This window comes from Zalophus californianus, chromosome 2 (assembly GCF_009762305.2).
Source record: "Zalophus californianus isolate mZalCal1 chromosome 2, mZalCal1.pri.v2, whole genome shotgun sequence".
Lineage (NCBI taxonomy): Eukaryota > Metazoa > Chordata > Mammalia > Carnivora > Otariidae > Zalophus > Zalophus californianus.
The window spans coordinates 160,905,726-160,930,162 of record NC_045596.1 but is presented as its reverse complement, the minus strand read 5'-3'; the positions used below and the strand labels follow the sequence as shown (position 1 = coordinate 160,930,162).

The following is a 24,437-nucleotide window of genomic DNA, read 5'->3' as shown; positions in this document are numbered from 1 at the left end:
TCTGAAGTAAGACATTCTGTTCTCTGGTTCTATTGTACTTTCCCCTAGGATCTGCTTATTCAGTAGCTCTCAGGTGGAACTCAAGCACTGGGGAAGTTTCATTAATGGTTTACCTAATAGACACTCATTGTACAGATAAGACTCAAAAAGTACAGATAAGTACATAGAAAGAATCCCATAATCCTACCAACTCAGAGAAACCTTAACAGTTTGTCATGGAGAGTCCCCTAACAATCCCCTTGCCAACTGTGGCTTTGCCCACTTCATCTTGTTAAGCCAAAACCCGTGGCAATTTTGGCTTCTTCCTCCCACAGACTCGATCAGATTATGGGAATCAAGTCAACAAGCGGTGTGGTTAAGCTACAGACTCTTCGTACCTACACTTACAAAACAGCTATATGTTTTAATCTGAGTGGTATCTGAGTTAAAACAACACAGCTCATGTAACACATAATTTCAGATAAAGTTCTTTTGTTCGGATTTCTTCTACTACTGTGAAGGGAATTACGATTCCCTGGAGGTACTTCTTAAAAGCCCCTTCACATCAGTCCACTACTTCTGTCTCCTTCAACTGCTTTGATCAAGGTTGCAGGCAGGTGTGAGGAAACTAGTTTCCATTATGCTGCTTTCTATGCTTCTCTTCCCCTTTCCCATCCTGACACCTCAGGAACTGGAGGGGCCAGGCTGAACCCTGTGGGAGGGCAAGGAAGGAGAACGGGCTGAGGTGTGAGCAGAGCTAGAAGCCCCCACCCTACCTGAAGGCAGAGGTAGGGTAAGGGCTGAAAGGTTTGTATGCTCATTTCTGGGCCATCTAGAGAGTAACTTGGCCCAAGAAGTGTACCCCTGAGTGCTTCAACAATGCCAGTTACCTGTGTGTTTGGCCAAGGATTCTGAAAGATAAAAAAACAACAACACGAGTGTGGAAGATGTTTTAAGCCAATAAGGGTTGGCATGGAGAAATTTAATCACAGGTTCAGGCTGCACACCATGGTTTACAGGAGAATCTTCTTTGACAGATCATTACCCGAAGCACTGAATGTGCCCTGGACCACTGCAGGTCATACAGGAGAATGGTTAGTCGTGTGTGCGCGCGTGCGTGTGTGTGTGTGTTTTAATAGCAGCTGTATTGATACGTAATTTACATGCCATAACAATTCACCCATTCAGAGCATGCCATTCAATGTTCTTAAGTATAGTCACAGAGTTGTGCAACCATCACCACAATTTTACACATTCTGATATTTCCCCCCAAAAATCCTGTATCAATTGGAAGGCACTCCCTATTTTCCCCCAACCCTATCAGTCCCTATGGGTTTGCCTGTTCTGGACATTTTACATAAATGGAATTACATAATATATGGTCCTTTGTAACTGCTTCTTTCACTTAACCTAATGTTTTTAAGGTTCATCCATGTCTAAGCATGTATTTTGCTTCATTTATTTTTATTACTGGATAATATTCCATTGTATGGATCTACTACATTTTATTTATCCATTCATCAGTTGAGGGACATTTGGGTTGTTTCCACTTTGTGGCTTTTCTAAATAACACTGCTATGAACATTCATTGTACAAGTTTCTATGTAGACATTTCTCTTGCGTATATATCTAGAAGTAGCATTGCATTGCTGAGTCATGTGGTAACTCTATGTTTAACCTTTCCAGGGACTACCAAACTGTTTTCCAAAGCAACTGCATCATTTTACATTCTCACCAGCTATGTGTGAGGGTGGGATTTTTTTTTTTTTAATGCCAAAGAATTCAGTTTGCTTGAGAAGCAAGTAACTTCTAGAACTCGGAATTTACTGTGCTTTTAAAGATGTATTTAATCCCCCTTTAAAAAAAAAAATTAGACCTTTACTTACTATGAGATCAAGTGCTTAAATACAGTCCAAACTAAAGAGAGATAAACGCTGAATCCTGCCGTTTTACGTAGTTGCCTAGGAAACTGCACTTACCAAGCATTCAGACAGTTTGATGACTATATAACACTTTATCATAAATAGACCGTATTTCCTCTATTGTTTAACACTCAGGATAGTTTTAACTTTCACTTATGCTGGGATGAATTTGTTGGCATATAAATAATTGCCTGTATTCTGGGATATTTACTGAAGAGATTTCCATAAGTATAGGAAAAAGAATACTACTAAAGCTCTTGACTGGTATCGGCACCATGTGTTTAAAAAATATTTATGACAACTTATGGTCCCACCATCAATGTATGAGTATTCATTTCATTGTGCCCTCACCAGCACTGGGTGTTCTTTCTTGCTAAACAGAATCAAAACCAAAACCTTAATTTTGTTAAGAAAAAAATTCCATTAAAGTAACATACATAGAAAATTACATAAATCATTAATGTATATAGCTTGATGAATTTTCACAAAGTGAACACACCTATATAACCAGACACATCTCAACAGACTGGAAATTTCCAGCACCTCAGAAGTTACTATCATGTTCCCTTCCAGTGACCCAACCATTCCCCACTCCCTCCCCAGGGAAATCCCTATCCTAACTTCTGATACCATGAAGTGGGGGAAGCTTTGCTAATTTAATGCATTAAAAAAATGCATAATAGTTGAAATAAATCAAGTTACCACAGAATTTCCAACCTTTTTAGCCATTTGTGTTTCTTTTAGAAATCTAGGGCCTATACTTTGCAAAGATATATTTATTTTAAGGTCACCAGTTGGGTGGGGAACCAAGGAGCCCACATGATTTCTAAATCCCAGGATCTCAGATTTGACCTGGGCCAGTGTGCCATGCTTCTTGTGCCCTGTATCCCTCTTGGGAATCCAATGGGACTTCCTTATCATCTTGCATAGGTAGTGAGGGCTTTTTCCTGCCCCTCATATATCATCAGATCAATCTCCGGAGAATGCCCCTCCAGAATTCTAAGCCAGCAACAGAACTTTCACACAATCAATGAAACATTTTACCCGAGACAAGACCACTGATCAATTTTTCTATAAGTGGTGAACTTCTTTCTAGAATAGGATAGAATAAGTATCTTAGGAAGCCGTTGCTCTTTCCCCCACAGACCTGGGCAGGAGCCTGGAATGGGAGAACTCCTGTTTTTCCAGGTCTGGGGACACAGGATACTTTTTTCAGAAGATTCTCCAGCCCTGCCTTCTCTGCTCTGTTTCCTGGGCTTCCTCTTACACTGACACCCAAGAATTATCATACCAGAAGTGATGGCGTCACAAATTCAAGAGATTGGCACACTTCTCTGCTGCTGCCATTTAAAGAGAAGGAGTAAGGAACATAGGGTTTTCCTCAGAAACTCTTGGAAGATCCAAGTGTATTGCTGTTTTCAGCACTATCTCCCAACCCCACTGAAACCCACCATATCCTAATGTTCTTTACAACTATCCCAAGATAGGCCAGGGTAACACTATTCCCTTTTATCCAAGAAGCAGGGAAGTCAAATAATTAACTGGATTTGCTGGTAGAACAGAGACTGGAACGCAGGGATCCTGAAATCTTAGCTGTGTGCCCTTCTTCTGTACCTGTGCTGTGGTTAGGAAGTCCTCAGACTCTGGCAGCTGGATGTGGATGATCATGGTTGTGGGAGAACAACAGGCCCAAGAGGAAATCTATGTTCTACCACCAAATTATGATAATTTGGGCAAGTTATTTACCATCTCTGACCCTGTTTATCATATAACGGGGGACAATACCTACTCTAAACTGTTAGATTAAGTGAAAACACCACCAAATATCTAGCAGAATATCTAGGTTTAAATCCTTGCTTTGCCTCTTTCTTATTGATTGAAATATTGTTTAAGCTCTGGCCCTTCATTTTTATGTCTATAATAATATGCCTTTTATTTAAAAAAAAAGAAAAGAGAAGAGAACATATTTTATTGATGATCAGCTGATTCACAGTTATGGAGAAATGTAATGCCCACACCTCAATGAATAAATCAGTTAATTTTAGATTCCTCAACTATAAATCAATCTGAGCAGCAGTCATCCCTATAATCATCAGGTGGTAATAGAAATCAAAAGTAAATGAAAACCACTTTATAATGCATGATCTCAGAACAAGGTAGAAATATTAAGACTTCATGTTTCTTAAAGGAGTTTGTGATCTTAAGCCTCAAGTGTTCAGAGGAAGCTAACATGTCTCTTGTATGGCTAGTAAGATACTTTCCATTTTATTAATGTCAGCACTGAAGCTAGATGTTAAGTAACGTGCCCAAGGTCACATAGATAGCACACGATTGACCTGGGTTTAACTCACAGTTTGTTCTCCAAAGACAATGTTTTTTAGGATAAGAAGGTCATGAACAGGACCTTAAGTCTTATTAGAGAAATGAGACCTTGAACCGTAAAGGTGAGTCATAACGAGTTTCTCAGTGGGCTACCAGGATTGTATTCCTAAACAAAATGGGTTGAGGGAAGAGGGGGTCAGGACTGGCAACTTCTGCCAAAGAGCAAAACAAAATAGCACATAGTGACTCTGTACTGCCTTCTCTCCCCACCCACCACCACTGCTCCCAACCAGATCAGCAGAGAGACCTCAAGAGAGCTGCCATGGGGGTGGCAGCATGGGACCTGGGAAATCCGACTATCCCAGCGACCAAGAAGACCTCTCATCTTTGCTATGTGATACCCACCAAGGACCAGCTCTCAGAGGACAGAGGTGGCAGTGACTAGGGAGCCCTCACAGCCTCAGGGCAAGACAGGATCCTGCAGCTTCTGAGGGGCCCAGGAAGGTACAGCAGCCGATATCAGCTCCAGAAAGCCTTTACCCTACAGGCTCCAGAGAGTTCCAGTGGCACATCCCTGTCCCCTCCAAGAGAGGGTGCCCTGCCCCAAGAAGTTCTCAGAAGGCAGCCTTGGCACAGCCCCAGGCAGCAGTTGGACATGCCTGAGAGAGGGAGCCCCAATCCCAGCTCTGGCTAGGTCCTTAGACCACAAGCCCCAGACACCACTGCTTATGGTTTGATCATCAAAGATGTCAAATGTTGGGTGGACCTTGCACTTCAGGTGATGCCTGGTTCAGCCTCAGGTTGGGAGCTGTTAGGGGACCATGCCCTGTTAACCTCAGCCAAGACAGATCTGCACTCTGGCCCTGAAAGAGGCAAGTGACCCTGCCAAGTAGTAAAGTGACCAGCGCAGAGAAGAAACAGACGAAGGGGATGGAAGGAGGAAGAAGGAAGGAAACAATCATGTCTCCCGCATGTCTGAGCACCAAGGATGCCCTGAGAGCTAGACTGCCTGATGTTTTTCTCACGCCTCCCTTCGCCCACCTTCCAGGGGTGGCATGGGGACTTTAACCTTTCCTGAGGCCCCCTCTGTCCTAGTGGGCAAGGAGCCTGTTAAATATTATTGGTGCACACTGTGTTATATATACTTTCTCATGCTCAGCCCAGTGATCCATGCAGTAAGGTATGTTTACAGATGAGAAAACTAAGGCCTGTGTTAGCTACCTCGTGCTCATTCCCAGTCCCCAGCTTTTGGAGCAGAACCCTGTCTAGTCTTGGGTGCTGGCTTTGGCTTCAGGGTTTGAGGTGGAGCCAGATGGTGTTACTGGAGCGCCCCTTCTGCCAAAGGGACTTCTGTGCCTCCTTATCACCAAGTTCACTCACTGATTCTTATCAAAACCATCCAACGTCCTGTCCCCTTCTTGTAAACTAGCTCAGATGCCCCCCAAGGCCGCCTGGAAGAAAGCTGCCGGTAAAACAAAGGGTCTCTCGTGCCTTCCTCCCCTCCCCCATCACCAGGGCCCCTGTGGGGACAGCAGGTATCTAAGCAAATGGCGAAGCAGGACTGCAGCTGCCGCCCAGCACATTAAACACTGTTTTCTTAATTCCCTCTCCCACTAAGTGGTGATTACCCGGACTGCCTGGGGGCTGATCCTTCCAGCCACCTGACTTCAGCCCGTGAGGCAGCGGGGAGCGCACTTCCGGCAGGGGCAGACCCGGCAGATGCTAGGCACTGATTATTCCGGGTGGGTGGGGGGGTGGGCTGCGTGGAGGGGCCGGCATTTGCACTTCAAAGGGGGACAGGCCCCAGTTCTCCACTCCTGGCACCTGGATCTATTCTGGGGAAAATCAAGCCGCTTTGAGTGAGTTACCCATGGGGGCCCAGCCCTTTCCTAACTGGAGGGCAGTTTTAAACAATCCCGACCCCGTCCCCGAATTAAGGCGCACTCGCTAGACCCTCCCAGGGCCCTCCACTGTCTTGCAGCTCTGCTTGGATGGGGTTTGTTTCAGTCTGCGCTGGGTAAGAGGAACTCCCGGCACTAGCCCCCACTCTGTATTGACGCCCTTTGATCTCAGTCCTCCCAACATCCCCTTGTTATGGGTTGGCTTGTGTGCCCCAAAGAGATATATTGCCGTCCTAACACCCAGTACCTTAGAATGTGACCTTATTTGGAAATAGGGTCATTGCAGATGTAATTAGTTAAGGTGCAGTGACCCCTAATCCGATATGACTGGTGTCCTTTGAAGAGGAGAGAGACACAGAGAATGCCATGTGCGGACACGGAGGGACAGGGAGAAGGTCGGGGAGATGCCAGCAGAGGTGTGATGCTGCCGCAAGCTAAGGAACACCTGGGGACAGCAGAAGCTGGAAGAAAAGGAAGCATCCTCCCCTGGAGGGTTCGGAGGGAGCAAGGCCTTACTAACACCTTGATTTCAGACTTCTAGCCTCCAGAACTGTGAGAGAATAAATGTCCATTCTTTTAGGACACCCAGTTTGTGATGCTCGTTAGGCAGCCCTAGGGACAGTAAGAGACACCTGAAAGGTAAGTGGCATTATCCTTATTTAACTAAAGAGGAAACAAGCTCCAGAGCTCCCCTGACTTCCCCGACTTCCCCGGGGGGCAGGAAGCTGAAGTTGTGGGCCCCCTCATGGTCACACACCACCCTTCCTGGCATAGTTTCGCAAGGACCTCCCTATAAGCCCAGAGCAGTCTGCTGTGGAGCAGATGAGCCCTGGTGTCACTCCCTTCTCCCCAATCCCCGCCGTTTCCCCTGTGATGAAGCCCCATGGGAATTAAGGTGCAGTAATAGCACTGCCCACCTGGGTGTGAGGGGCTCTGCAGGCTGTAAGTGCCATGTACTGCAAGAGCCCTCAATTCCACCCCACCCATGGTGACCTAGTGGGTCAGAGTGAGGGCTGCTGGGATCCAGGGGGGAGGTTACATCCCCACCCACAACCTGGGCCCTCCCAGTCACCAGGGAGCAGCCCTTACCAAAGTTTCCTTTCAGAAATGTTGGCCATTAGCATTCCAGGAAATGCAAGACAGTTTGGATAAGCTCAGGAGATGTAGATTGGAGCACAGTGAGGGGGAAATACAACCAAGGGGGAGCCAAGAGAAAGTGTTGTACCAAGGTCATTAGCCACCTGGGTGGCCTCTGCAGTGTCCCAGTCCTTCGGGGTGCCTGTGAAATGGGGATAGCATACATCACAGTACAGGGCTGCCATGGCACTTTTTTTATTGGTTTACTCTGTGTGTGTGTGTGTGTGTGTGTGTGTGTGTGTGTATGCATGCGCATGTGCAGAAGAAAAGTAAATGATCTATCTTCATAGGCTTTTTCCTTTTCTGACATAGTTGTGCTATTTGGGAATTGGTAAGTAGAAAAATACCCTACCAAACCAAGATTTTTTTTTAAGATTTATTTATTTATTTGAGAGAGAGCATGTGTGTGAGCAGGGGGAGGGGCAGAGAGAATCCTCAAGCAGACTCCGTGCTGAGCTTGGAGCCTGATGTGGGGCTCATTCCCCAGACCATGAGATCATGACCTGATCTGAAATCAAGAGTTGGCCACTTAACCAACTGAGCCACCTTGGCACCCCCAAACTAAGATTATTTTAAAGATGGCAGTATGAAATTGAACCTGAGAATGTTTTGCTTTTCTTGGGCTCAGGAAGCAGGAGGAGGGAGTTGGTAATGAGATTGGGGAAACAACACTTTGGGGTGGGGGTATTACTTTGATCTTCCTGTAGCTGTATCCTTCTGTGATGCCAGCTCTCACTGGGAGCTGGCCAGTTGGCATCATCATGGCCCCTCCCGCTTTCTAAGTACAGCTTATGAGGTTAAGCCAAATGAGAGCCAGAGCCAGAAATTCCCTGGAAAGCATTTGCTTCCACAGGGGAAGGGCCAGGGAAGCTGGTGTAGGAGGCTGGTGGGACTGGAGGGTGTGTCAGCCCCCTCCTCATTTCTTCTTTCCTGGGGCAGGCAGGGTTCTCTTGGGCTGTCTACATATGAAGGGCTTGGGTGGATTGTCCTGAGGTTCCTCTCAGGCTGACCCTCCAGCCTGGTGGTGACCAAAGCTGGGGCCAGAGCAGGCCAAGCTCTGAACCGCTCAGATTGGCATTTTCAGGGGCTGGAGGATGGGTGGCTCTAGCGAGCTTGGGCCACTCGTATGGACAGTGGGGGAGAAAAGCAAGATGACCTTGAACCAACTGACATTTGTCTAATAACCCTGCCCACTTACTGCACCCACTTCCCTTCTGCTCCCCCCCCCGCCCAGCCTGGAGCCCAGATTTCTCCTATAAACTCATTTTTCTCCAGTTTGGGAAATGCCTCAGAAACCCATTCACTCGCTCAGGGGTCACCTCTCCTGGGACATTCATGCTTTTGAAAGCTCAGCCCAAAGACGTGCATTTTTAACAGTGGAATTTCAGGGCTCTGATGGAAAGGGCAGGCACTGAGGGCAGTGTGGGGCTCTCTCCGTCTGTGGGACAGCGAGGAGCCGGGGCTCAGAACCCAGCCTTCTTTGGTCAGCCAGGGACAGCTGGTCCGAGGCCTAGGACAGAGGTAGGAGGAAGGGACAGCCTAGCGTCAGAGTGAGAACCCGTGCTGTGGCCACAGCGAGGCCCCGCACACCGAGGACCACAGCTCCATCATATGCAAAATGCAGGGTTGAGTGATAGAGACAGATGCCGGCTTGAGAAGCCATCCATCCCCCAGCCCAGTAAATACTAACTTCCCTTCTTCTTGCCCTCACCCCTAGCCTGCTCTATTGTGCCCCTGTCTTCCTGCCCAGAAGAACTGTCAAGCAAAGGGAAACTTGGACCTTGAACCCTCAGGCTAGGTGTGTACTGCCTGGCTCTGGACCCCCGCCGCCCGAGAGGGTGCCAGCCTGTGATGGGTCATGGTCGGCAAATTGTCCTGTTACTTTTGGTGTGAGGAATTTAATTTGCTTCACCTGTCACTGATTACAAATGCCCTTGTAAGCCTACTTACAGCTCAGTTAGCCATAATTGAGGCAGTGGGGGGGAGGGGTGGACGTTGAACCGACAATACAGTGGGGACTCTGCCTGTGTGCATATGGGTGTGCTGGGGCCGGCACTGTGTGGCAGGGCTGAAGGAGCTCTGTTTGACAGGAAAGGCTGCACTTAGGGGGGTGTGGATCGGATTCTAACTGGCTCCCTCTGGGCATGGGGTTTTGGTCATTGTCACAGGCGGGCTCCAGCCTAGATCTGCCCCACCACACTGCCTAGCAAATCCCTCTTTGCTCCTTTCTTCTCCCAGCTGTGTGTCCTTCCTCTCTCCCAGGGGTTTTGCCCTACAAGTCAGTCTTCTGGGGTTGAGAGCTGGAGAGGAAAGCTTAGGTGGGGGGAAGGGGGACAGTTGACTAGAATAGTCAGCTGTTCCCCAAGGGGTGAGGTTTTGCTGAGGCTGCTGGAGTCTTGGGCACCAGTGTAGTTCAGCATAGCTGGAAGTAGTGACATTATATTAACAAATAACAATGGTAGCAATAAATTATTATAGAGGTAATAAAAATAATAGCAATACTTTAGCTACCTTTCAGTGGGCATTATGTCATTTAATTGTAAAAAAAAAAACACAAAACCCTCTGAAGCACAGGGAGGTTGAGTAACTTATCCAATGTTACAAGCTCAGCAGTGGTGGAGTCTGGACATGAACTCAGCTCTGATTCTGCAGATTGAGCACTTGACCCCTTCCCACACTGCGGAACGGGTATCTCTGGTCAGGTCTCAGGGCTGAACACAGGGCTGGGCAGCAGAACAGGTTTCTCTCATAAAGATTGTAACTGACAAGAGGAATGTGTTGGCATTTATTGAACTTATATTGATGGTAGATGTGATGTTTCAGGAAAGTGGTTTAGGTTTGCCAAGGTAGGTGTTGGAACCATGGAGTGGAAAGACTTGAGGCCAGGTAAGGGGATTTAACTTCATTTGGAGGTCAGGGGGGAGCCCCTGAAGGTTTTGAACAAGGGAGAGACCTGGTGGGAGAAGCGCTGGCCCGGGGGGTGGTGACAAACTTGCATCTTGTATGTCAGCAGACTTAACGAACCAGAGTGGGGGCAGAGTAACCAGTGGGGTTATTAGATTGTCAAGGTGACTAGCTCTATCATTCACTAGCTGTGTGACCTCAAAGATGTCCTCTCTCCTCTCTGGGTCACTCTTTTGTCATCTATAAGAGCGAGGAGGTTGTAATCAGAAGATGTCTAAGAGGTCTTGGGCACTCTGGGAGTCTTTTGGTGACCTTAGCGGGCCAGCAGATGCAGGAAGAAAAGAGGATGGAGAGAAGGGTTTTAAGGAGATTCTATAGCATCTAGGATCTGATTGGATAGAGAGGATGATGGAAGGCAGTGGGTCTAGGATGGCTCCAAACTGCAAGGAGAGATTGGTAGAAGAGAGATATCCTGGGGGAACAATCTGGAAAAAGGCAGGACTCCTGGGAAGCGATGGGGCCATGGAAAAGACTGCTTTAGCGGCAGGAAGGGCAGCAAAGTAGGGAGCAAAGCCTTCTCCCTGCCCATCTTCCCCTGGAGTGCTGTTGAGGACACAAGCCTTTCTTAAGCCCCCAAACTTACAACCGACTGGAGTATACAGTAGGCTGAATAAACTGCTTGGGGCCCCAGCAAAGCACACCCCTCTCACCAAGACAGACACTAAAAAATGTGTATATGGATACAATAATTGAAGTGGAACATTTCTCAATCGTGTTACATGGAAAGATGCTATTTTAACTTTAGCATCTATATAAGGATTGTGTCATTTCATAAAACTTTGTTTTTAATTTTCATGTGTGGAAGGACAATGTGTGATGCTGAATTCAAGCTTTTCAGTGTTCTTCACTGGAAGAGATGGGAGGAATTGTTTCCGAAGGAGAGGAAGCTGAGGTTGTAGGCTGCTCGGGGTTGCTGTAGGAGAGGTTCAGGGCAGCAAGAGAGAAGCTGAAGAGGGAGAAGCACGGCCAGGTCCCTGTGAAGAAGGTGTCCGCTGAGGCCCCCAGGAAGGCTGAGATTTCCAAGAGAGGGAACGTGGGGTGGGAATGGGAGGTCCAAGTTAGGAAGGGATGATGACTGTCACAGGGTCCCAAAATATTGAAATAAGAAGACATTTTGGTTCTCCAGCCTTCCTTTCCCTGTACCGAATTCCCCCAGGCCACCCTTCCACGTAGCACCACCTGTGCCCAGCCGGCTTATATCATCCTATTTCTTTACTTCATGGCACTTATCTGATTGAATTGAAAATCATCTGATTTATTTACTTCCAGAGTATAAGTTCCATGAGGAGAAAGGCCCTTCACTATTTCTGTTCACCTCTGTATTTCTGGTATCTAGAACGGGGCTTGGCATAAAAATAGAAGCTCAATAAATATTTGTTGAATGAATGAATACATGTATGCATACATGAGTGAATGAAATGGTGATATTTCAGGCCTTCTGGTGCCTGGGTTGGAGAGAAAGTTGGAGGCAGCTTGACCTTCTTCACGTAACTTAGAAAGCACCTGCTTGTGGAGGCCGCCTGGGGACGTGGCCACTCTGCCTCCCCACACCCTCACAGGCACGAGTGTGCATACTCTATTCACGGCTTCATGAGAACCCTGGGACTGCTCCCAGTGCTGGCCAGGCTGAAGCTCAGCTGCTTATTCTCAGGGGAGGAGGAGCCCCTCTCTCCCTTTTTCTTTTTCTCTCTCTCCCATTCTCATTTCCCTTTTGATCTTTTTTTTTTTTTTCTAAAATAGTAAGTAGGTTTGGGGGCTTAAGAAAGGCTTGTGTCCTCAACAGCACTCCAGGGGAAGATGGGCAGGGAGAAGGCTTTGCTCCCTACTTTGCTGCCCCTCCTGCCGCTAAAGCAGTCTTTTCCATGGCCCCATCCCTTCCCAGGAGTCCTGCCTTTCTATTACTCCTAGCCCAATAGACAGAGAGAGTCTTGTTGAAGTGGCAAGTAAGGGGGTCACCAGAGAGTGTTTGGTTATCTATTTCTATGCCACATAAGAAATCACCTTGAATTTAGTGGCTTAAAAACACTGACATTTAATGTGCTCATGGTTCTGCGGTCAGGATTGTGAGAGGGCAGAGTGGGGGAAGCAAATCCCTGCTTTCTGGGGTCTGATGGATCAGCTCCACTTAGCTGGAGCCTAGTGGGACAACAGGAGCCCTCCTGCCCCATGGGGTCTCTCCAGTAGACTAGAGGGGCTTTGTACATGGCAGCGCAGGGCCCCCAGGAATATAAAATTGGAAGCTTCCAAGCTTAGGCCGCCTTCTAAGCTTGGGCTGAAACTGGTGGAGCCTCACTTCTACTAACTTTGATTGGTGAATGTGAGTCCTAGGGCCTGCCAGAACTAAAGGGGAGGGGGCCACAGTGGGGTGTGATTAGTGGGAGGCCTATTTCAGTGGGTGTCACCAATGCAACAGCCTCCCCCCCCCACCATGAGCCAGCTCAGGAAAAGAACAAGAAGGGTTACTCCAGGGCTGATACGACCCATTTGTCAGAGTGCTGGGCCTTGGAATTAGACAGATGCAGGCTCCTGTCCTGGCTTGCTCACTTCTCAGCTGCCTGACCCTCCTGGAGTTTGGAGGTCCACCGCACCCTGGCCTCCTGCCTCTCCAACCTCCAGTGCTGCTCCTGTCACCTGCATAGACAGGCAGGAAACCCCAGGCTGGTGGAAATGCCTGTCCTGGTATGTGCTTCCTGTCTTTCCCTTTCTGCTCACTCCTCTTCTGTCCCATACTGGTCCCCCAGACCCGTTCCTGCCTGCCACCTTCCCTAGAGACCCTGATTTGTCCCACCTCAGAAGCATTGCCATTTATCCCTCATGTGTTCCATTTCCTTTGTACATGTCCCTTCTGTCTCCTGCCACCTGAGTAGAAGCCCTTTGAGTGTAGGACTTGAGCCCAGAGCAGTTGGGAATGCTTGCCAAGGTGAACGAGGCAGGTTGGCATGGGCAAGGCTGGACAGATGGCCACCGTGGTGACTGCACCTTCCCAGCGGGGAGGCCCAGAGGTAGTGCAACAGTAGTCACTCAGGTCTCCTGCCAAAGAGGCTGGATTCAATGGGTCAAGGAATTGGCCAGTGAGGTGAGCAGCTAGACAGTGAGGGAGGGGAGGCCTAAGTTTGGGGCCGGGGAAGGGGTTCTCTGTTGGAGAGGACCCTGCGCGTTACAGACAACCATGTCCCTTCGTCTCCTTTTCTCCTTCCTTAGGGTCAAGTCAGGGTCCTTTCACAGTTAAAACTACAGGGTTGGAGAGTGGTACAGACTGCCTGGAAGTCTACCTGATGCCAAGGACCATGCTTTCCCCCTGGCCAACACTGCCTTCATCAAGGCTGTCTGCTCCTCCTTCACTGGCAGGGAGAGACATCACCTTTCCTGTTCCAGATGGAGGCGCCCCAAGGAGCTGCTATACCATAGCCTGGAGAAGCAGGGTAGCTTGAGGAGACAAAAGTAGCTCTGGAGGGCATGAGAAATGGCATTCTTTATTCATAAATAGAAACATAAAATTATCAGAGATAGTTTATATGGCCAAGAAGGGGCATCAAAAATAAAACGAAACTGTCAAAAGCAACTCAAACCGAAAAAGAAAAAAAAACCAAACAAAAAAACCAAAAAACAAAACAAGAAACAACCCAGAGAAAAATAACTATGTACATATTCTTCCAAATGCCAGTCTATCCGAAGCCAGCCTTGGCTGGAGGTTCCAGCTTTGCCTGCAGACTCAGCACAAGACGGACCACGCAAGAAGCACCCACTGGACAGGGTGCACAGCCTCCTGCCGTGGCAGCTCTGGTTTAGGAGGACTCAGGACCCATAGGGAAAGCCCTCTCCCAAAGCTGCTGCTCCATCAGCAAGAGATGGCCCAGGCTGGGCTGAGACAAGAGCAGGGCAGGGAGCAGAGGGTCAGCAAGTGTTTCTCAGAGGAAAGCTAACCCTCCCCAGGCCCTATAGAGCTCAGTGCCTTTGGGGGCCAGAGTGTACCCAGCAGGAGTTACCTGAATGACCCAACAGCCAGAAGACAAGCCCCAGGGGGAGCCCTGAGAGACTCTGGTCATTGCAAGGCCTGGAGGCAGAGTGCCCTTCTTGGTGAGGTGGTACCGGGTGCTGCTCTCTCTTTGCAGGCAGGCAGAGCGTTTTCAGGCCAGGCATCCTTTGGAAGAGCAGAGCAGGTCGATCTGACTGAATGAGCAAGCATGCCGGCAGGAGTATTCAGAGCGAAGGGCAGCGAGCTCATGCTGGCTGGCCCTGGGCCAGGCCGTCTGCTCTGAAGCCCCTGTCATCTGACTTCCCAGTCCCTGCTCAGCCTCTGTTGTTCAGAGCCTCCTTCCGGAGAGGCTGGGTTTGGCATGGTCTGGGAATAATAAGGATGTTTTTCCACAGGGAAGGGAAGAAAAACCACATGGCGGTAAGGTCACTATGTTATAGGACACAGTTGCGCTCTGGTGCCCTATGGGGCACCCTGGAGCCTTCAGCTGGTTGGGGGGCATCCACGGGTTGGCCTTAGGCAGGGATGCAGAGTGCTTGGTATGGTCACACCATGGTGGAGCACAGACCTTGCCCCTGAGTGTCCTCCCCTGGGCTTAGCACCCATCTCTTCTCAGCAAGGTCTGGAGGGCAGGGCACAGGGCTTTGGCTGCTCTCTGGGGGTGGGGAGCAGTGGGGTATCTCCAGCCTGGCAGGGGGGAGCAGCAGCCCCTCTATCTCATGGCGGTCTCACTGGGGAAAAGAACTCAAACAAGGCACAGGCTGGTGAAACAGAGGGGGTGAGCGCTGTGTGTAGGAGTGCTGACAATACGGACTCCATCTTGGGCCCTCCATCTTGCCCGTGTTCGCTTGATGACCTCTCTTGGAGCTGTGTTCTGGGCCCCTGGGAGGTTAACATACATACCTTAGAAATGCCTTTGCAGGCTGGGATTGGGGGAGGCTGTTAGGCCTCCCGTGAATCTGCTAAAGAGAACATAGTCTTTCCTCTTCCTGAGGCACAGGTGGTGCTGCAGATCTAATTAAAGGTTAGCTGTCCATTAGGTGTATGCAAACCCTTGAATCTCACCATAATGCCCTCCTGTGTGTCCCCTAGCTTTATAGAATCTGTGGTCGGAGGTCCAGACCTTGTGGAGAATAACTGCGTGCAGCGCCTGCGTCATCCTCCACCCGATTCTCCCTGTCAGTAAGTTACCCTGAATAAAACTCTGTAAACCGGATGGAGTCACCTGCTTTGTTTTCTGGTCTCAAAGTGCCTTCTCAGTTGAAAGATATTTTACCATCCCTCTCCCACCGTCTAACAGCGTAGCAGAGGGAATGGGACATTTTTGACTTGAGGGCCTGCACTGTGCCCAGTGGAAGGCACTGACCTCTAGGCAGGAAGGGGGCATTTAGCCTATCCATTTCAGGTTTAAATCTGCCCTATGACTAAGACCAGTGGCTTGAAATTCCAGAAAAGCTCCTCTGTCACAGGCGCAGCTTAACCCCAGGGACCAGAAGGCAGAGCCAACCGCAGGGAAGATGGCCCTGCTCTCAGCCCAACTCAGGGAAAGAATGTGGTGGCTCTGAAGGTGGGGGGTGACAAGCAGCAGCTCCCACTCCCACTCTGGGTCCTGTAAGGACAGTGGTCAGGAAGGCAGAACCAGGGGGTTTGGTCTCACACTGCTAAATACCCAGACTCTCTCATCTCTCCTACCTCAGTGAACCCCTCTCAGCAAGCAGGCATGAAGCTCAGGAATCCAGCAAGGCTTGGCTGTCCTAAGAAAGAACAACAGCTGTAGCTTGAGTCAAAAATAGAACATGGAACAGTTCTGGCTGCCTGCTAGATCTGGCTTGCTTCTGAAAAGACAAGAAAGAAAAAAAGAAAGAAGACTAAAAAAAAAAAAATTTTTTTTTTCTCTGAACCAAGCAACTAAGTAAGAAACCCCACCATTCTCTCCTCCCCCAGCTCTGTACATCTTCAGAAGAGAAACACCAGCCTCCCCCAGGCACTGGCCCAGCCCCCAGCAAACTGAAGCTTTCTGGATTCTTTACAACTGGGGGCTCCTGTGGGGCCCAGGTGGACAGAGGCTAGCCAGTGGCCCTGGGGCTGTTCATAAGGCTGTATTTGTGTCTCTTCTCCCTGCCTGGGACTCTGGCCCACCAAACTCTGGGGATTGTTCCTGACCTGTAAGGAGTCTTGTCTGAATTTAGCACTGGAAATGCAAAGGGGAAAGGGTGTGCCACTCAACTGAGCCACAGGCAAAGGAGGGAAATGTCAGATCATCCCTGCACCATTTTTGTCATATATAGGTTATTCTGGATCCAGCAAAGGCTGGATTCTTGAGAAGAAAGTAAGTTCAGAGTAGCCACTGGCCAATTTAAACCAGGTGGGGGCACCCCTACCTCTGGCCCCATGAGGAAAGATCTGGAGGCTCTCCCGGGGAAATTTGGAAAGCCACACCTTCCCTGTGTCACAATCTCCCCACCCCCCCCCCCAGGGCCTCAGTGTCTATGGCCTTAAGAAGAGTGGTCACTGAGGTCAATGGCTACCAGCTGTCCAAAGGCTGCTTACCTCCAGTTAGCAGGGCCCAGCAGGGTCTGGCCATTACTACCTGGGTTCTCCCTCTGACCCCCTCTGGGCTTTGCTAAGTCTAGACATTCCTGGGCTGCCCCAGATGTCCCCTCCTTTTTGTGGCTTTCTAGGGTTGGGGCAGCTCTGATGTTGCTAAGCCAGGTTCTCCATACCAAAATCCAACCCCTACAACTCCGAGGCCAGAGAAAAACAGCTCAGGTTATGACCAGGTCAGGTTCTAAGGTTTATGATCACAGATGGCTTCTTTCTATCTCAAGGCATCCCAATGTGTCCAGGGGCAAAAAAAGCGGTTGTGCGAAGAGGCAGAAGGGAGCTTCTGTCCTGGGGTGGCCATCGGCCAATACAGCAGTTACCACCATCCCTGGGAGAGGGTCTAAGTATTTTTGAACAAAAAGGCAAGGTTTAGAGATCTCTTAACCAAATGATGGAGATCCCTGAACCCATCTCTTAGGAAAGCTAGAGGTCTGGTGGGCTGCAGGGATGGTAAATGCTGCAATGTGGGCAAGGACTGCAAAGGTTATGTAGCAGTCCTTCCTACCCCCCTCCCCTGGAGAATCCCAGTCTGTGCCTTGGGGAAGGCCTCTCACAGAGGCCTGAGTTACTGAGCAGGGGAGTGGGGAGAGGAGCCCTCCGTGACAGGCTCTGTACCCCTGCCTCCCGATGCCAGATCCCTGGCTCTCCCTCTCCCGGTAGGTCCCTCAGATCTCAGTGGCTATGATGTCCTCATAGGGGATGTCGGCCCCTTCAAGGTCAATTTCAAAGGGCTCCCCTGCACCGTCCCCACGGGCCAGTTGCTGCAGAGCCTTCTCCAGGCGCTGGTTCCGCTGGTACATGGCTAGGTAGCTCTGCTGTAACTGCTTCTGGTACTGGATCACCTTCTCTTTCTCCTCCTTCCACACCAGCCGCTCATGCTGGAAGCCTGAGGACATCTGGTCGTGGCCTTGCCGCTCCTCCTTCAGCTCTGCACGCAGCCGCTCCAACTCCCGCTGCAGGGCGGGGATGTCCTCAGAGAAGGTAGTCCCTGGCCCAGGCCCCAGTCCTGGCCCCATAGACACAGCATCCCGCTGCAGGGCAGCCTGGGCCCGCAGCTCCAGCAGCTCCTGCTCCAGCAGGTTCACCTTCTCTCGGAGAAGCTCAGACTCATTTTTCTTGCGCTGTAGCTCATTCTCACAGACCTCTAGCTCTAGGCCCTTGGTGCGCAGAGCGCTCTCCAAATCCTGGGTCTTCAGCTCCATGCCTTCCAGTTTGCCCCGTGTGTCCTTCAGCTGCGCCTTCAGACTGAGGATCTCACTAGCCTTGGCATTGATCTCTGTCTGGGACTCCTTCAGCTGCTGCTTCAGGAGAGAGATTTCACCTGACTTCTGGCACACCTGCCAAGGGTTGGGTGGGGGAGAAGAGAAAAGTGCTAAGATGTAAGAGGTCCTTACCTGGGGCAAGTAACATCTTAACTGCCTAAAGAATTAGGCTGGTCCTGACACGGTATCTCAAGAGCACGACGGTCTGGGTGAGCCATGAAGGCCGAGCCCCTCTCTGAGCTTCCTTTCATTCTGTCGCCTGACTTGGTCCGTCCACATGCCTGCCTCAATCCCAAATCAGAGTCTAAATCTCAATCTGGACCCAAACCCATGGCTATGTGTAACTCAGTGACCACTACCGGTAGCTCCATCATCCACACTTAACAATCAATGATATTGATGTCCACGTCTGCCAAACTTCTATCATTCATGTTTGTGCCCATATCCTTTGACCTCATCCCTGCGCACACCCAGCTCCCCTCTCTCCCTACTGGGATAAAGACTATCTTCAATCATTAACCGCTGCACTCCAATGACAAGCAACACACCTGGCTCAGAGTGTCAAATTCAGATCTGCCAAATGGAGAGCTACTATGTTCTCCCCCTGCCCCACCCCTCCACCTTTTCTATTCTTATTTCTTTTGCAAAAGTTGGCCAAGAGCAGCAGACAAAACCAAAGGCACTGATTCAGATCCACGGGTCTCCGGGGTCTTGGCCCATTTGGGGTCATAGGTGGTTCAAAAGAAGATCAAGACCAGTCTGGCCGGTGGTGTCACAAGAATGACTTTTCTCCTGCCGGCCTATGGGAAAGCTGGACAGAATGAAGGTCAGGGCCTGGGCCTCTATAGAATGGATTCTTGGATCAAGACCAGAAGCCACCTTAATTTCTCCTCACTTCACTCACAGTAACCCCCAACCCCTTGTGCTCATGAACCATTTATGAAGCAATGCAGAGTTCCACCCACAATACTTGTGTGGGACCAAGGATGCCTTTCTAAGACCAAGCCTGTATTTGTTTCACAGAGGGAGCAACATAGAATCATGGTTTAGGCATGGGCCTGCCTTTGAGTCCTGGCTGGATCATATACGATATGACTGGCTGATCCTGGCAATATACTACATTAGTGTTGTGGCACTATGGAGTAGTGATTAAAAATGTGAACTCTGGAGCCAAAGTGTTGAGATCAAATCCTGGCTCTGATACCTATTATGTGGTGACCGTGGGCAAGTCATTTAACTTGTTACTATAACCTCTCTGTGCCTCAGTTTCCTTAACTAACTTAAGGATTAGTAACAGTACCTACTTCATAGGGTTATTATAAGGATAAAATGGGAGAACCTAGGACTTGGTACTTAATAAACACTTGATAAATTATTATCTTTCTAAATATGTTTGCAATATATTTATGTGTTATTTTAAATGTTTATTTTTTTATTGTTTTGCTATAGAGCCTGACTGGACAATCTGGGAATGAGGTCACAGCAATGCCCAGCGTAGTTGGGGATTGGGCAAATAAGGATGGATGCCTAGCGCCAGGACTAGCTTACATTTCTGAGTTGCCCCAATGTGTCCTGAGCCCTGGCTGAAAAACAATGGCTGGGGTGAGGTCTGCGTTGCCAACATCAATGGGAAAGTGGACAGGCACTGCTCCCATGGCCAGCATCCTTTCTTCTTTGGGAGACCTGGCAAACACAAGGGACTTTCCCTTCTCACCTGTCCAGTCCCCCTGTTCATCTCTGCCAGAGAAAGGACCCTTTTCCTCTACTCCTGATGACACTTGTCCTTCTCATTTCCAGAGTAAGTGCAGCAAGCTGCAGTGCATCTAGGAAGCTGTGCTGCTGAGGATGTGTCACCGCACCTGGGGGTGGCGCTGCTCTAACCAGACACAATGCCTCCTCAGTTCCTTTCCAGGGTAGGCGTCTTTGGGGAGAATGCCAGAGCCACCACGCCCACACCCCTACCTGCGCACCCCACCCCCCGTACCACCTTGAAAGCCCCTTCAGGTGAGGAAAGCTACCTGCTGGAGAGCGGGATGTGGAAGTTAAGCAGGCTCTCCGGCAAAGCCAGGTTCAGATGCCTCATTTCTAGGTGTTGTGTGCCCTTCTCTTGCTCATGTTTCCATTGCAGCCCACCAAACAAAGCCCCACTTACACTTCTGTGAGGAATGAGCCATTCTGTCAGTGATACCTGCCCCAAGTGAGGTCACTCTTCCTGGTGGGTGGGGTCCCTTCTCTCAAAAGTAACAAGGTCTCTGCTCTCCTGTGGTCTCTTGAACCACTGTGAACTCAGGCTCAGGAACGGCTTGTGCTTCCTTTGAGCCTCCCGCAAGAGTAAGTGGGTCAGCCCTCAGACTGCCCAATGAGGCCTCCGTTCTCCTGGTTCCAGCTTCTCAGTCAGTGACTCAGTTAGTAAATTCAGTTCTGGAGGCCATGAGACCCTGGGGTAGCAGAGAGTAGGAAACTCACACAAATCATAGCCCCTTCTCTGGGTCCCAAGGCTGGCACTTTGGCTCACTCTGCTTAGGCAATTTGTGTTCACACACCATGGGCTAGGACCTGGAGAAACAGCGACTGGCACCAAACACCTGACTGCCCCTCCCCCCCCCCCCACCGCAGCCCACACAGTAAAGCCTCACCTCCCACTGGGTCTCTTCTAGCGCGGGGGCGAAGCTGGTCTTCTCCTTCTCGTAGGACCTGAGCTTGGTCTCCAGCAGGTCCTGCTCCTTCATGAGGCTCTCAAGTTCCTGCCGGAGCTGCCGCTTCTCCTGCTGGAGCTGGAGCACCTGGAGGTGCAGCCCCTGCTGCGTGCGCTGGCTCTTCTGGGAAGCTTGCTTCAGTTTGCTGCTGCCTTTCTGCTCCAGGCCCTCCCGCCCCTCCTTGCAGCGCCACTGCCGCTCTTCAGAGGCCTGGCTGGAGGGCAGCTCCTTCTCCTCTAGGCTGCACTGCAGCTTCTGCAGCTCTCCTCTCCCCAGCAGCTTCTGCTCAAGCTCCTGGATGGTGCACTCGTCTGTGGAGATGGGGCAACGCACACATGAGGAACCCTTGTCCGCCTGGCTTGGGTGGGCCAGCTTGCTACCCCCATCAGAGAAAGATAGAGCCTTCAGGCTCATCATGTTGCTGTCCTGGAGGATGATGCCCTGGGTAATGTTGTGGGCTGAGCCCCCAAAACGGCTGGTTGGCCCCACTGGCGTAACCAGTGGGTCCAACTGGTAGCTGCTGCTGGTGCTGTGCGTGGGCAGGCTGGACATGGAGTTCCGGCCGGAGTCAGACAGCGCCCCAGAGCACAGGCTGGGCTTTGGCTCCTGTTCCTTGGGCCTGTCTGGAGGGGCAGGGTGCAGCTGGTGGCTGGAGCTCTCAGGGGACGAGTGGAGGATGGCTCCTGACCGCGGCAGCACGGGCTTGAATGCTGTGGGCCTCGCCGCACCCTTCTCTGAGCCCTGGTGAGGAAAACAACCGTATCCATCCAATGTCTTCCCTCAGCTCCCCTTGCACCCTTCCCTCCCTCGCCTGAGTATGTGTACCAGCCACGCAGCATCCTTCTTGGTCATAGCCACAGGCAAGGTTTCCTGTGGCTATGAAGCAGCCGAATATGGTGAGTCTCAGGAAGGAGAAATTCCTTTGTGTCTAGGGATGGCTATCCTTAAGGATGACTCAGGCACTTTGTTTTATAAACTACCAACCTGTCATAAGCTTGTCCCCACCCTCCTGAGATGACGAACAGCATTTTTAGGTTCACTGGCTGAGATTCCTGGGCCAGGGCTCTGGCTCTGGGTCTCTGGGTGGTATAGGGTAAAGCAATTAGGCTGGACGAGCATGGTGCCCTTGTAGAGGTCAATCCCTTCTTCACCTTCACTGCCCCTTCCAGTAGGCCAGGAGTAAGAAAACTGGCTATGACCAGTACTGAAGGGGTGGGAGGATCACTTGAAATAACAATCCTTTTCGGAAAACTGTCATTTTCACTGGGAGAGTGCACTGCAGTCTACAAGCCCTTTAATTTGAAAAACTGAAAGCTCTTTGTAAACTAAGGGGGTCCCTTCCTAGTATTTCAAAGCCATGGATTCAAACCCCCAGGTGGGGGCAAAGGCTTAACTAGGAAAATTTTCAGGTCCCATGAAAGCTTGAGGTGGCATAAGGGCTGGATTTCTGAGTATTTAGGGTACTTTTAATCTCATCCTTGCTAACTTGATGATAACAAACTTGGCTCTTATCCAGCCAAAGACATTTCCAAGGCCCAGCTTGAGTGAGGAGCTGCTGCACCACAGGAGGAGTGAGTGAGGGAAAGGCCCACCTCCAGGAGTCTGCTAGCAGAGAAGTGGCTAGCTCTCTCCAAGTGGACTCTCCATTGGCTCTTCCAGAGATAACAGAGCTCCCTCCTCTTGCCATGCACTTGAAAATGCTGCTGTTGGTCCTGCTTTGACAACCGATTGCATTTCAGTAGAGCTCAGAAAGGCTTTCATTCCCCTTTGCTCTTTGCTTAGGGCTCACCCAAGGCTTCCAGATTAGAGGATTGACCAATGCTTCAATTCCCTCATCTAGCCTTTGATCTCTGTGGTGTAACTGAGCACTTCTGCCCTTACCACCACTGCTCTGGCCTCTTGGAGGTTTAAATGTTAGTATCACCGCCTACATTCCCCTCTCCCTGCCTCCCTGCTCTTTACCCCCATTTTGCTCTCTATTGGTTTTCTGACCCACCCACCCTTACCAGAGACCCTTGCTTACCATTTCTAGCTGATTGGAGAAGGGCATAAGCTTGGGTGGGGTGGACGGGCCAAAGTCCACCCCAGGCTGGCCGCCTATGTCCCCACTAGACAGTGCAGTGTAATCTGGGTGGTGGGAGCCCCGGGCTTTCTGGCTGACCTTGATGTAGAAGAAGTCTTCACTCTTTCCCATTTTGGAGCTGGACTTGCCATGGCCTGAGTCCTGAGAGAAGCCAAATCTCAGCAGCCCATCTGAATACCGATTGAGCTTCTTGAGATGGGAGGATTTGCCCAGCTTGTATCGTGAAGCCCGGCAGTGCTTGCCGTGAAAGCTGTGGCCAGAGATGAGGCTACTGACACTACCCATGCTGGCTTGGGGCCAAGGACAGACAGGGCAGAACGGGGATCTGGTGTGGCTGCGGCAGCAAAGGGCAGTCCTGGTACCACGAGGGAACTGTGGTCATAGCAGAGGCCTCGAGGAGCCTGGGAGAGCTGAACACCTGGAAGGGGACAGAAGGCAAAAGTCAGCCTGAGAAGGGCCAGTCACTGCACAGTCCTCGATGGCGACTTGGAGAGGAGTTGTTTCTGACTGCTAGATCTGAGCAGTAGAGAAATTATGCTTCTCCTAATGAAAGCTCAGCCTTGACTGTTACTGGACTCTTTGTTCATTCTTCCTTTGTCTGCTAATTCAACAAACATTCACTGAGACCCTCCTTTGGGATGGCCCTCCTCTAAGTCCCGGGATATTGTAGTGACTGACATGGCTACAGTCCCTGCACTTGCGGGACTTGTGCTCAGTGTAGTGTGGACAGGCCATCAACAAATCAGTGTCTACTATTCTTAGTGATATACATGCTATGGGGGAAAACTAAGCAGAGTAAGTGTAGAATTCTGGGAGGTGGTTATTTTATACAGGCGGCACAAGGGAGGCCTCTCAGTTGTGGTATCATTTGGAGAAACCTCATGAAAATGAGTGAGCAAGCCAGGTAGAAATCTGGGGGAAGAGAAAAGAAGCTCAAAGCCCCAAGAACAGAAGCCCTAAGTCCCTGTGGTGGACTGTGCTTGGCATATGTGAGACCAGTCAAGAGACCAGTCTGGCTGGAGAATAGTTAGCAATGAGGGTGGGGGGCATAGGACAGGCAGAAGTCAAAACTAGCAGGTACCAGGACATAGAGCCTGGTTGGACATAGGGCTGGAATTTAACTCTGATTGAGATGAGGAGCCCCTACATGGCTTTAAGCAGTTGATTACTTGATCTTAGACTGCAGAGGGTCACTCTGGCTGCTGGGTGGAAAAGGGGCTGCTGATAGGCCTGGATGGAAGTGGTGGGCCAATTACATTAGGCGAGTGACTAACATGACTGGGCCGAGGTGGTAGCAGTGGATTGCATTTTAGATGTAATTTTAAAGTCCAGCTGATAGGATTTGCTACAGGACTGGATGCAGGGAATGAGAGAAAGAGAAGAGTCAAGATGACCTCAATATTTTTATCCAAGCAACTAGAGGACATAAGTTGCCATTTATTGAGGTACAAAAGACCACAAAAAGAACCAGTTTAGGATGAGGTGGGGGTGGAAAATAGGAGTTTGGTTTAAGACATTAAGTTTGCAGAGCCCATTAGACATCCAAGGAGTGCTATAGAGTAGGCAGTAGGATGGGTGGAGAGCTGCAGAT

The 24,437-nt window shown here is 50.0% G+C and overlaps 1 protein-coding gene across 3 annotated transcripts in view; it reads right to left on the bottom strand.

Moving 5' to 3' along the window:
• Window positions 1-16,682: 16,682 nt before the first annotated feature.
• Window positions 16,683-24,437, bottom strand: part of LZTS1 (leucine zipper tumor suppressor 1) — a 49,559-nt gene continuing 41,804 nt past the window's right edge. For 2 of the 3 annotated variants that reach the window (XM_027599013.1, XM_027599014.1), the window contains exons 2-4: window positions 22,787-23,264; window positions 20,704-21,504; window positions 16,683-18,142 (exon numbers count right to left, since the gene is read on the bottom strand). In XM_027599013.1, the coding sequence (XP_027454814.1) occupies window positions 17,471-18,142; window positions 20,704-21,504; window positions 22,787-23,131 (1,818 nt within the window). In that variant the 5' untranslated portion in view covers window positions 23,132-23,264 and the 3' untranslated portion in view covers window positions 16,683-17,470. The remainder of the gene's footprint in view (window positions 18,143-20,703; window positions 21,505-22,786; window positions 23,265-24,437) is intronic. The other variant, XM_027599015.1, reaches the window with a different exon arrangement.